We start from the raw sequence: 14,082 nt of genomic DNA on the forward strand, positions 1-14,082 counted from the left end.
CTACACATACAGTAGCTTAATGTAGATGCGATGTCACAGTAATTCAGAGACTTTCTCAAAGGGTTTCCTACCTTCTCTGACTCAGAAATCTATCCTAAAACAAGTGCAGTTTTCTAGCCACTGCCTCCTGTAAAATGGTGGTATGGATATTGTCTACCTATGCTCCTGTGCTCCATAACGTGCTCCTGAAAGTAACCTCACCTAGTCAGGTGCTGGACTGAGTCCAGGATGCCACCTGGACACATCAGCTTGGCTCAGAGATGAGCCACACAGGCATGATATGCCACAAAAATGCAGAGTTTTAAAAATCCATTTTACAGAAATTACACAGTAAACAGCATACTATTCTTTCTGAAGTTTACCTTCAAAACAATTGCTGGTATTTTTAATGATTGATGTGTTATGCTTGTGACTAACATTTTCTTTATTATGTAAATCTCAATAATTTAAAAAATCATGTGTATCACAAATTGTAAAGTTACTTTTTTTTAACCATTTTAACTTATACAATTATATTATCAGGAAGAAGAAACTAGAAGCCAAGGTGAAGAAGCTGGAAGGTAATTGGTACTCTTGTCGTCCAGCTAATGGAAGTCATCGTCTTTGTATGAATGATTGGTAACTGTACAAGGCTGTGGTACTTGGTCAGGTAGTTGAGTCCTGGGTTTCGATGGTGCATCCCTGGATGAGTGCATTAAGGGTACCATTAGGAAGAAGGCTGAATACTGTACTTCTCTCAGTTACTGGATAGACATGGAAATGGAATGTGGCATATCCTTGAAGTGTTCACTCAAAATAATAACAGCCCATACTTTTACTGTAAAAAGCAGCGATCAAGAAAAGGACTTAAATTTTGAAAGTTGAATCTCATGGGGCCCTCTCATTTTTTACTAATGAAATAAATGGTTAGTAGAAAAGGATACTACTTTTTGTACTGAGAAACTTGATGTATTTGGATGGTTGTGACACACTCATGATGGAGAGATTTCTGTGAGATTCCCTACACTGGGAATTTCCGCTGTGTCCCTGCCCACTCCCCCACCCCCGCCGGCACCCCGAGTTTGGTCAGGGCCTTCTGTCTACACTGAGCAGGCAGAGGGCCACACGAGGGTCTGCTCAGCCCTCCTGTGGCAGCTAAGAGCCCTTTCAGGAATTGAATCCGAGATCTTTTCTTCTGTTTTCTCCTCCTTCATTGGGTGGTTGTGACGTGGAAATAACATCAAGTAGAGACAAGTGTGACCTGCCAGCCCACCCCTGGTCCCTTCCTCCTTTCTCTCCGGCGCAGGCTGGGGCTGCCCTCGTAGCTGTGGGGCTCATGGGCCTGCTCTGTCCTCTGCTTCAGAGAATGGGTTTTTTTTTTTGTTTTGTTTTAATTGAAGTATAGTTGATTTACAATGTTGAGTTAATTTCTGCTGTACAGAGTGATTCAGTTATACATATATAAACATTCTTTTTTTTAATATTCTTTTCCATTATGGTTTACTACAGGATATTGAATAGAGTTTCCCTGTGCTAGACAGGAGGACCTTGTTGGTATCCATTCTGTATATGATAGTTTGCATCTGCTAACCCCAAACTCCCACTCCATCCTTCCCCCAGCCCCCATTGGCAACCGCAAGTCTGTCGGAGAACAGTTTATTTTCATTTCAAGTGTGAAGTGAGAATTTGAATAGAAGTTGCTGAATATATTTCCAGTCATTAACTTGCCTTAATTGAGCCCAGTTTTTCAGACTTAGGTTCTAAATATTTTGCTAACAAGTTTTCCTCTGATTTGGTTGTTGCACAAACATTGAGTGTGGCAGTAAGTACAACATCACTGTGTTCTTTCTCAGTATTACCTTCTCTCGCTAGTGTGTGGAGATGTGTCTATTTAAGGAAAATTTTTAAAGGGATCTAAAATGCCTGTGAGACTATATGAAGCTTTTGCAGCAAACTTCCTTTGAAGCGGAAGTGTATTTCCCATGTGACAAAAATATTTTTCTAGTAAGTGACAGGGCATAATAATCAGGTAAAGAAATACTCAAGTTTGTTAGAGGAATCAGGAGAGGATTGTTACTGTGGTATTTATAGGATTTTACTTTTCACAGCAATTGTGTATGAACATATTCAGATAAAGTCAATACTGCTCAGGTTAATAGTATATTTGAACCATTCAGTGCTTCAGAACCAAAAACTTGAGTTAAGAATTTGCTCTAGATCCACAGGAGAGCTATAAAAATACCTTAAAAGTAGATCTATGTAAAGATATTGGGACTTAGGATGACTTGGCTTGATGCAAGGGAACTCCAGGCAGGAAGGAGTAAAAATATAGTAAGCATTGAGAAGATTGTCCCTTCCCCCAAATGAAGAAAATGGTCTTAACTATTGTTTGATAAAATCACAGTTCTAAGTCTCTAAAACTTGAATGTTCCTGATTGTTGAAGAACAAGGGGACCACAGCCTCTCCCTCTAAAGATCTTGTACATTGGCTTGTTGCCTGACTAAAGGGTCGGGGTTGGCTTGTTTCAGGATTGGAAAGGAGTCTTAGGGCCTAGATGCCAATTCTTCAGTTTTGTAGATAATAGTTTAGACAAAAGTGTTCCTGCATTTATCCCTGATTCTGCTACAATACTGAAAGAACAGTAACTTTTTACAGAATTTGTTTCAAATTTTAAGAAACGAGCAAAGCTCTCAATAGGTTATTTTGAGAATTTCATTAATGGTAATTATAAATGTGGTAAATTACTCTTCTCTCTTATTTCACTGCACTCTTTAAATAAAGAGGCTGCTGTCAAGCAAACTCAGGACTTCAAGCAACTAAGGAATGAAAAGAAAATACTTGAAAAGGAATTTAGGAAGACACAGGTAATAGATAACAGCAGTGCCCACGCATATTCAGATCTTCCCTGCGGGACTCCTTGGGTCCTCTGTAAGCCCCGTGGGTCCTCGTCATGAGGAGTCACACGTGAGGCCCCCAGCTGAGGGCAGTCAGCAGTGCCCCTGGGTCGCCCCCTCTTACATCCCGTCTAGAACTAGCACTCCTTTATCCACTGCAAACACTGCTCGTGTTTTGTTTTCACAGGAAAAGCTTGATGAATTTTCTAAACAGAAAAATGAAAAGGGTGAGTATTCAGTTAATGCTTACTTAAGAATTCTGTTTTGACACACGGTATTTTCTAACTGTTTTTTCCCCACATTTTAGAGTTGAGACATATTGGAACACAAATTTCAAGTGATTCTTATGGAAGCATCGATAAAAGTGAGTATACTACAAATTTAGTTTCAATCTCTTTGCATTTCTTTTAGTGGTTTGGGAGGTTGCTTGTTACTCTTACCTATAATTCTGGGAATTCCTGGGCTTGTACATGTTTTTTGTTAGAAGAAGCCATCTCCTATTTCCTGTCTTCATTAGATCTGTGTATGTTATCACCTTGCTGTCTGATAGAATAATACAGTGAATGAAAGAGTCAAAAAGCAGTATTCCTTGGGAAAGAAAACTGGGAGAGCTATACTTTCCACACTTTTCAATAAATGAGTATAGTTTCCTCATTAGATTACAATTTATCAAGTTAATGTATTAGATTTCATAGGTGCCAAATATATAAAAATGGTTAAAGTCAGGCAGGGAAACTGTGGAGTCAAAGCCGTGGGGTGTATTGTTGGAAGACAGAAGGGTTTAGGGAAGGCCGGAAGTTACACAGAGGAGTGCGGTGGTGCTCACAGGACAGGGATGTCCCCAGCGCCCCCGGCACACTGAGCTTGCTACCTCGTGGACGGGGAGGTGTAACATGAGAAGTGGGGACGCTGGAGTTTCATGTCAGTCTTTCTACTTACTGTTTGACCCTTGGCCATTGACTTCCCTTCTTTGTGTTTTCATTCCTAGTTGTAAAAAAGAGATTATGAATTTCTTCTCTGCCTATCTTGTACTATTTTGGTAGAGATAAATTTAAAAAGGCAAATAAATAAATAATGGTATTTTCAAAGTAAATAATGGTATTTTCATGTCACTCATGTTTTCTCCAAGTGGAAATTATTAAAACCACTTACACTGTTTTGTGCAAGTATATAGTGTCTCTTCAGAAGTCTCCTTTACCTTTTTTCCTTCCTTTAATTTTTTTTTTTTTTTTTTTAATCCATAGATCAAGGCTTAAGACTAACAGTTGATACTTTGCAGTTGCCCAGGCCCTGAGTCTGTTTATCACTATCACTGATGCATAATTCCATGTGCTTTTGACTTTTCTTCCTCCTCTGAGGTGTGGAAAGTGAGACTTTGAGTAACAGGTGCTGCTGAGAGAAGCAGGACTCGGCAGCACTGGGCTTTCCCAGCTGACAGTCAGGTGTGGAGTTTAAGCATCTTTCTTGTAGGGTTCTGCTGTCCTCAGGCCTCACTATTTAAAACACAGCCGTCACCCCCTTCCGTAGTTGCTCTCTAGCCTTACATTCTCTTGTTCCTTCAAAGAACTAGTTACTTTCTCAAGTAAAATCTTTTTTTTTTTTTTTTTTTTAATCTATCCTCACTGTGAGGGAAGGGATACTGTTTATTTTACTTTTTCCAAACAAGTAAATAAATGAAGTCTTTAGGAATCTGCTGATTATTCAGCTGTGGACCTTGATGGGTTTAATTCCTAATTCTTAAGTATATCTTTAACACTTTTCTTTGTTCATACCTGACTTCTGAAAAAACCTTACGAGTTAGGCAGAAAGAGCACTGGTTTGGCTTCACTTTTGAGAAGACTGCCTGGGGGCTTTGTTGGTCTGCCTTCCTTTCAGATTCCAATAAAAATGGCAGAAGATTAAGAAGAAAAGAAAAGAATAGTTAAAAAGTGCTAGAAATTAATGAGGAAGGTGTAAAGCAGGTGGTGTCAGTTGGTGATGAAACCCCAAATTACAGAGAAAAACAGCAGCCCTCAAAAAGCAGGTTTTCACTGCAGAAGTCTGTGCTCCCCCAATCACAGGAGTGGGCATGGGAGAAGGAGCAGTGCATTAGCAATTTGCCAGGTGACTGATTAAGGGGCGAAAAGCCTGCAGCCTTCTGGCTTCAGAAACTGTTCCTGGCAATAGTCCACAGGCTGTGGCCCGAAGTTTAGTTCTCTAAAGTGTTTGTTAGGACATGGGAAGACCCGGAGTGGGTGTGGATGTCAGAAAATTGGGTTAATTATGGCTGCTTTGAAGGATAGCCCCTCCTGTTCCCAGAAAATGAGATATTTGTATACGCCATGTAAGTCCTCACAACCGTATTCACTCTGCTTCCTCCCTCTGAAGACAGGGTCCTGTAGGTTCATGAGATGAGGACCTGCATTTATTGCCAGAGGAATAGGACTAAAAATGGAGGCTGTAGAAATGTACTCTGGCTGTGAGAGACGTCACTGAGAAAAAGCAGTGACAGGAAAGAAAGGCACCGAGCTCAAGAGAAACTAGTCCCTGAGGAAACTGTGTTAAATCATGAACAAGAAGAAAATGATAACAATTGAAATAGTGTCTTTAGAGAACATCTAAGAACATATCCGTAGTCTGCTGATGTGAAATCTGAGTTGGGGTTCTCAAATATTAAAAATACATTGTAGAAATAAACCCACTCGAAAGGCTGGATTGTTGAGTGGACAAATAGATTCTGATTGCTATAATGAACCAGGAGATTTAATTGTGGACATCTGTGAGAATGTGGTGTAAAAGATAAGGAAATAAAAGGTATTAGGGAAAACCTAAGACTCTGGAGCATAGAGCCAGCCAGGTGTTGTAATAGTCATCTAGGACTTCTCAGAGGGGAGAACAGAGCTGTAAGGAGAGAATGTGATCAAGAAATTCTATAGAAAGAAACTTCCCAGAGCAGGACACTGATACAATATTTATATTAGAAAAGCCTCCCAGCTGTAGAGCATGATTTTTATGTATGATCTCCATCTCTGACTTGTTCAAAGGAAATACATTTAAAATCAAATGAAGCAGAAAGATTGAATATAGGAGGATGGATAAAGAAATTCCAAGCAAATGCTAACTTGAAAGCAGTAACACAAGGCAAAGAAATAATTCACACCTAGAAATGAATTTACATGGATTAAAAGGAAATATTTAGGTAGATTAAAGGTACAATTCATCAAGAAGATACTGCTCTTATGACCTTTGAGCATAAAACTATGTCAAGTAAAATGCTTGGATATTCTAGGGGGAATAACCAAATCTGTTTTCCTGGGAGACTTCAGTGTGTTTCTCAGAAATACAGAGTAAAAGCAAGAATTTAAACAGGAGATAGAATTGGAATCATAATTGCAAGATGGATGATTTACATATAACTCTTAGACCACAAACTTTGAATTCTTTAAAATACTTTTCAAACATATATAAAAGCTGACTATTTACTAGACAACAAAAAGCTACGATCTAATATGAGATATTAAGATACTGATATTTCATAGGATATTAATAAAAATCTCTCCTACCTCCGCCCTGAAAAACTGATAGCTGAACACACATAATAAATACAAACAAACCCCTCTTGGATAACAGAAAAAATAAAAACTGAAATACTAAACTGTTTGGAAATAAACAAAAGCAGGGCAGTATTTATTAAAATCTTTGAGCTATAGTCAATATAGTATTCAGTGAGTGGTTTGTGGTCTTAAGCGATTATGTTAGAAAGCAAGAATTATAGAAAATGAAGCAAGAATTACAGAAAATGAATGACTAAGAAGGTAGGAAAATACAGCAGAAACCTAAGGAAAATAGAAGGAAGGAATTGATGAAGATGGAGACATAAATTAATGAAATAGGAAACAAGGCATTTGATTTGGGACCATTAAAACTAATAACTGGATCTTTGCAATGCTCGTGAAACTGACAGCTCTTTGGCAAATCTGATCAAGAAAAGAAGAAACAAAAACCGAATCACACCAGGACTGAGAAAGCTATAAAAATACATTTGGGGAATTATTTTTAATTTACAAATTTATATTCAGATTTTATCATGTTCATAAAATGGACCATTTTGTAGGAAAACATACTCAAATTGACACAGACTAGGTGTTGCAATCCTGAACAGAAAAATAACCCAGAAGAAATTTTTAAAAATAGGTAAATATCCAGCACCATGGAAGATCTAGGTGGCTTGCAGGTGAGCAAGCCTGAAGTGGAAAACTGATGTCTTTATTACTGTTTGGTTTTAGAACTTAAATAATGTAGAATGCTTCCTGTTTCATTCTCTTAGACTAGCATAACCCTGTACCAAGATCAATTAAGAATAACATGCATACATATCTTCAAGACTCAGAACTCTGTTACTTAGGAATAAAGCTACAGAAGTACTAAATAAAATTTTAAGAACTCAAATCTATTAGTAATTTAGAATATGGACAAGTTATGACTTAAGGATTTATCTCAGGAATACCACAACAACTGGTTAAGAGGAAAGTGATAGGATCATCTCAATTCAGTACCCATTCCTCATTTAAAAAAGAAAGTTGGTGAGGTAATAACAGAAAAAAACATTTTGAACTTGAGAAAGGTGAAACCCTAAGAGCATAGTCATTTCGTTCCATCCCTTCTGTGTGTTCTGGAGACCCTAAGCCAAGCAGCCAGGCAGACACAAATAGTCGGAGCTGTGAGTGCTAATAAGGAAGAGTCAGATTGTCCTCATTTTAAATGATGTGACTATCTATGTGGCAAAAGGAAAACAGAAGTGTAGCAGCTGGGGAAAGTGCTGGTATATACAGTGAACACGCACAATGGGCCATCATTAGCCTATCAAAACGGGTGGAATAAGAACAACCCGATCTCAGGTGGCAGCTGACCTGAGATGTCCGGGGAAAGACCTGAAAGCAGCATGCCTGCCTCCGTGAAGGAAAACTAAACCATCTGAACACATGGATAAATGCTATGTTCCTGGATCGAAAGACTCAAGGCATAAAGATGTGCATTTTCCCCACATGCATTTATAAATATACACTCTAAAACCAGATGGTGAAGGCTTATCGGAAAGAATAGCTGTTTGGAATAATAATTTAATTTTTGAAAAGGAAAATTCTGAGCCACATTCATGCCTGCACAGATATTAAAACATACTGATAAAACCATCGTGTTTAAAGAAGCGTGCTATTCACGTGGAAACTGACAAATCAGTGGAGTAGGAAAGTCCAGAAATACTGTATTCAGAGATGCCTGGATTTTGATAAAGGAGGCATTTTAAAGGATAAGGGGAAGGTGTGCAGTTCAGCTGAAGGAGGTTTTCACAACTAATGATGCCACAAGATCATTATCTGCTTTGCTGGGAATGGATAGCTCTTTTATGTCAGACTGGAAGTAATGAATGCGTGCTCAGCTGAAATAGGCCTAGCTCTGGTTAATAGCCTCCGTAAGCATAGAAAAGTAACTTTTTTTCTTTTTTTTTAAGGTTCCTTGTTTGCTGCTTTGGGTATACGTAATAAGCAGGGATCCTGGTCAGGTCATTTAAGCAAAGGGGATTACAGTATTTGGAAGCAGGCTTTTGGGTAGGTTAAATCACAATGTAGATAAACTACTTGATCATAGAATTTTGAAACCCAAAAATAGATGTACCTCACACACAGTGACAGTGGCTGATTTGGCTCAGGAGAGGTTGGAAATGTCCAGCTTTTCAAACTTATCTGTTTTTGTGCCCCATTTGTCCTGGTCCTCTTACTATGGACTTCATTTTTTAGAGTGATGTAGTTTGCCAACTTAAATAGGGCTGACCTCTTCCAAAATTTGTGATTCCTTGTAGAAATTTTGGTTTAAAAGGTTGGTCTTTTTAGCCTCTCTAGAACTGGATTAAAGATTTCAGTATTTTCAATAAATGATTCAGTTTAAGAACTTCCAGTGAACTATTAACAGAACTTAAGGGTGGACTGAAATTACCTAATACTTAATGCTATTTTCAGTTAAATTTTAACAAGTGTGGGTTGTCTTTTTATGCGTATTTGACACAAACTGTTCATGTTTATATTTTTATGAATATTTTTTGCTTTGGAACATTTTTGGGAATTTGTGTTCTTAATGTTAAATTGACTTTAAAACCATAGCATAATATTCTTAATGTTATATGACTTTCATTAGGCCTGTGTTTGTTATAGTTGCCCTTTGCTTTTCAACTTGAACCAGTGATTCTTAACCATTTTAGGAAATCAGACCCCTTTGAAAAATATTTATGAAAATTCCAAAGTTTTCACTTTCCTTATAGAAGCATATGCTTCTTTCTGTGTGTCTGCTCATGTGTGATTCTCTCTCCCTATTCATGTTTATACACACACATTTTTGTCTCCTCCCGTTTCCCCTTAAGGCCATTAAATTTTTTTCCAAGATCCATGAAGCCCCTAAGTTAATTACAGCATGGTCAACTCTGATGGCTTTTCCGATAACCTCATGGAACTGAAGGGATACTGTTCTTTGTTCTTTGTAGACTACCTAGAGCCATAATCTCTTACATCGGTCATTATATCTATGCTTCCCCCCACCCCTGACCCCAGTCTCATATCACTCTCTGTAGAAAGTACATAGACCAAAGATTTATTTATACTGTGCATTCATAACGGTGATAAAGGCCTTTAACAACAAGTAGATATGGTTTTTTGAGTCCTACCCCTGTTTGCACCCCACCTTCCAAAAAAAACCCGAGCTTGTATTCAGCCTATCAGTAGACCTTTGTATGAGTAGCTGACTGAACTGTGTGCAGTGATTGAATTTGGGGAAGATGTTTTAAGTTGCCTGGTTTTCTAATTCCCTAGTAAATCCCGGTTTTACAGGACTGTGTTTTGGCCTTGTGTAGAATGAGCCAAATGACATGACTTTAATACTTTACTTTCTTTCACAGGAAAAGTAAAACTACTTCTGAAGGAACTCTGGCTCTGTATAAACACAACACACAGACTACCTGGTGAAAGCAGCAGATTTGTCCCAGGTGAGAGAGAAGCTTCCAGAAGTACATTTCATACATGCAGTAGAAATGTTTACTGTGGGCATTATATGCCTTCAGTTTTTAATATCTCCTGAATCTCACATTGAAAGAGTGAAATAAACTAGGATGGGTACTTAAAGTCATACAGAACTCCATTCCCTCCAGGGTGACTTCTAGTCTCAGTGAATGCATCTGGCTTTTTATTTTGTAATAGCACCTTTCGTCAGGGAGTATTCATGGAAACTGGAAGACACATGGGGGGAGATGTATATGGCAGGTGTACGCGGAAGAACGAGTTTCACCATTTTCCCACTTTTGTCGCCTCCCATCCCAGGACCCCATGTTGCATTTATCAGTCATTCTTCCTTTAATTGCCCGCAGTCTGACAGTTAACGGTCTTTCTTTGTCTCACATCTCTGACCCTTTTGGAGAATACGAATCATCTGGTAGAATACGAATCTTTTGGTTTGTGGGATATTTTCTTGTCTGAGAGCGAAGCTGTGTATTTTTGGCAAGAGTTCCCCAGTAGTGTGCCAGGGGAGAGGGTGTGTGGGTCTGCATTGTCACTGGGGATGTTAACCTTGATTGCTTGTTTCAGGTGGTGTTGGCCAGGTTCCTCCATGTAAAGTTTCTGTTGCTTCCTTATTCATTGATTATCTTGAGGAAGATGCTTTGACACTGCAAATATTCTGTTTCTCTCCAACTGTAGCCCACTGATTTTAGCATCTCTTGATGGATCTTGTCTGCTACGATTACTACTCTAATAGTGGTTTTTGTATTTCCCTCATTCCTCCTACGTGTATTAATTGGAATTCTTCAGTAAGGAAGAGCCGTCACTTTTCACCACTGACTTGTTTATTCACTATTTCTGTCAGTGTAGTCTCACAGATATTTATTTTATTCTGTATGTTATAATACAGTACTTTCATTATCTTATTCACATTGCTCCAGATTTGGTTATTGGGACCATCTTTAGTTTGGCTCCTGGGTCTTTTAGGCATGTCCCATCCTGTTTTGAGTACTTCTTTACTTCTGGTACTGCGAGCTGTTTAAGGCTCAGCTTGTATTTTCCCCTCCCCAGCCCTGTTATCAAACACTGCTCTAAGGAGCCCTGAGGCCTTCTGCAAAATGTATTTTTACAGCTTTCAAATATGACAAATGGTTATTTCTAGTTATCTCCTAGGACACAATGTTTTTACTAACAATTAGCATTACTGCAGTATACCAAAATCCAAATCCAAAGAGAACCAGCGTTTTCTAGTAGTTTTCTTGTTGCGTTATAATGCAAAGTATTTACGTGACCTAGTCAGGTTCCTTAGCTAGAGTATTATACAAATATGGTCGTGGAGTAGCCTAATATAGGTTGATTTTAGACAGGGAAGATAGTGTTTCCTATCACCTTGTATGCAGAAGCTGTTTCTCCCCAGTCCTGCTGATTTCCCAAGAGAATGAGGGCATCGTCAAGGCCCGTTACCATGGCGGCGGATGGGCGCCTTGGCACGGACACCCTGCTGCTAATGGGACACGGGCATCTCACCATCCACCTGCCTGTCTTCTCGTTTGCTTGTTGTGAGGGAAGCATACTTCTGTGGAATATGTTCAAGTCTTACAGGATACTCTTTAGGAAGGGATTGGTTGCCTTTTAAAAATGTTTCTACTTGGATTTAATGCAAGCATTTTGAACTGTTAAAATAAGGCTTTTTTAAAAAGTTTTCTTTATATATATTTTTTCCCCACAGAAAAACCTGCCAAAGAAAACCCCAGATCCTTCGAGTCCAGGGAAGATGGTGTGCCCCCTCCAGCAGGGGGCAGCCCTCTCAGGACCTCGGCCGTGCAGACGTGCCTGGCAGAGCTGTCCATGGAGATAGAGGGCGACTTCTCTGCGTGTGACGACGCGGGGAGAGAGAGGCCGGGCGGAGCAGCTTGCCGTGACGATGGTGTCTCTCAAGAGGACCGGAATCCTGAGGCTGTAACGCAGGGGACTGAGGATGACCGTGCTGACTTTTCTGATCGCGATCATTCTTTTGATGAAGATCTTCAGGCTGCCGTCGACTTCTTCAAGCTCCTGCCGCCTCTTCTGTCCCCGGTGCCCTCACCCCCTCTGCTGTCCACCCCACACCTGGGTGCATTTCCGTCCTCACTCTCACCTGTAAGTTGACACTTTGCATTACCTGGTGGCCACGTTGTCCATCCTGCTACGGGAGCTCAGACCAGGTCGTGTCAGGGAGGAACGTGAGGATTTAACAAGGCGGGCCGGTGCCCTTGGGTCCACGTGCACATACGGCTTTTTTCATTTTGTACTAGGGGTGCATTTTTATTGTTTTCATCTACAGTGTACTGTAGCCCTCCTGTGTCTTAATTGCTTACTCTTATCTTTAGTGCCTGACTCATAACAGATATGGAATGAATGAATTAAACAAGTGTTTATAGACATGGAGTTTTTCAGAGATGGGAAGTCCATGTATAGAGCATGCAGGTCAGTTATGTTGCTGAATTCCCCATCTTCATGCAATGAATTCACCATCTTTTTGTGTGTTTGCAGAATGGTTTATTGTAATTTCTTAGGAAGTTAGTCTTGACAGGGCAGATTTGTATGCTTTTTGGCTTAAGGAACAGATAAATGACTCCTTGAGTCACATCCTTCATTCGGGAAACCATAATGCATGTCTGTTACGTTCTGGAGCTGGTGCTAGACGTTGGGAAGGCTGAGGTGACATGGGCCGGGGTCACCCCGGTGGGGTCTTGTCTTGTGAGGCGGTCGCCCCCATAATGGGGCCGTGGTGGAGTCCACGCTGCTGGGAAGCATGCTGCCAGAGGGGCCTGGACACGGAGCTCACGCCAGAAGGAGGCCGGGCGGAGGGCGGCGGGAGCGTCTCCAGCGAGCGGGCGTCCCGGCCCAGCGTGTGGAGGGTGCGTTGTGTCAGGTGGAGGAGCTCTTTACACAGAGGTGTAGGACTCGGGGCGAACCTGACTCTGGGGAGCAGTCACCCAGACCGGGTCCCCGGGTCCATGTGTGTCCTAAGGACTCTCCATTGTATCCTGAAGGCAAAGGGAAGTCCCCGGTGGATCCAAAGAAGTGGAGCTAATGGTCCAGTTCCACTTGAAGGTTTTCGTTTAGTCACAGTATGAATGGGGAGGGGGAGGGGAGAGTCGGGAAGGAGGCAGGACTGTAGTCGGGAAGTCATTTAATCAGCAGTTTCCTCAGTTCTTGACAGCTGAACAGTAGTAGCATTTGAGTCAACCGGTTTGGAAAAGGTCCCGAGGTTGAGCGAGCAGCACGTCTCGAGAGATTTGCGGTGCGGTTGTTAGGCGAGTGGGGGTCGAGGATGCTGGAAGCAACAGAGAAGAAGAACCTCTTTGGGCGGGGAGGTAATGTTAGGAATGTTAAGTGCTAGGTGTGCACGGGATTTCCAGGTGCGGCGTGTGCGAGGTGCACCCCCGTCTATGGGCGTGGCGCTCAGCCAGGCTGGGTGGACGCAGGTGCTGGGGTGCCTCAGCCTGGGGGCCAGCAGAGGCCCGGGGCTGCGTGCTGCCATCCAGCCGGAATGCGTGTGTAGAAGAGGGTCGGGTCCCGACAGTCCTGGGGAGCTGTCAGTGCCGACGCGGCCAAACAGAAGAGGAGGAGAGAGGTTGAAAATGGTCAGGACAGTGGAGGAAAACCAGGGGGTGATGGTGCCCTAGCGTCCGAGGGAGGAAAGGATTTCTCCAGTGGGAGCAAGTTCATGTCAACGGTGGTGACCCTTCGTCAGTCCCTGGGCCTCGCAGGCCAGGGGGCACGGGTGGCTGAACCGGCTCTCCTGGGGGCCGTGTGGTAGCTGCGGGTCGCTCAAGACGGGAGGGGCTGGTGGGGAGTCACGGGGGGCTTCCGGAGCAGACCCGGAGTCAGGGGCCGTGGAGGAGGCAGAGGTGTCAGGGTGCAGCACAGGCATGAGGTGTGGCCAGAGGGGTCTGCAGGGTGACACCCAGAGCGATGGCCGGGCTGGCGCTGGGGCGAGCTGCACTGGGCCAGAGCCCGCGGCTCGCCGGGGAAGGCAGGCGGGGCTGGGCAGCTAGAGGCGGAAGCCTTTTGGGCCAGAACATGGGGACGTCAGAGTTGAGAGGAGGCCTGCTTCGAAGTTAGGAGAACAGACGTAACCCTAGGCTGCATGTGGAGTAGAACTGGGAAGCTTCTCCGTTTGGGGAGAAGCAGTGTGAGTGCAGGA

At 42.0% G+C, this 14,082-nt stretch overlaps 1 protein-coding gene across 1 annotated transcript in view; it reads left to right on the top strand.

The window, feature by feature from the left end:
* Window positions 1–14,082, top strand: part of ICE1 (interactor of little elongation complex ELL subunit 1) — a 57,418-nt gene that overhangs the window by 18,746 nt on the left and 24,590 nt on the right. Inside the window, exons 7-12 of the mRNA XM_068535126.1 lie at window positions 523–560; window positions 2,762–2,844; window positions 3,062–3,101; window positions 3,182–3,238; window positions 9,797–9,883; window positions 11,620–12,029. Coding sequence (XP_068391227.1) covers window positions 523–560; window positions 2,762–2,844; window positions 3,062–3,101; window positions 3,182–3,238; window positions 9,797–9,883; window positions 11,620–12,029 — 715 coding nt within the window. The remainder of the gene's footprint in view (window positions 1–522; window positions 561–2,761; window positions 2,845–3,061; window positions 3,102–3,181; window positions 3,239–9,796; window positions 9,884–11,619; window positions 12,030–14,082) is intronic.

The sequence above is a fragment of the Eschrichtius robustus genome, chromosome 2 (genome assembly GCF_028021215.1).
Source record: "Eschrichtius robustus isolate mEscRob2 chromosome 2, mEscRob2.pri, whole genome shotgun sequence".
Classification (NCBI taxonomy): Eukaryota; Metazoa; Chordata; class Mammalia; order Artiodactyla; family Eschrichtiidae; genus Eschrichtius; species Eschrichtius robustus.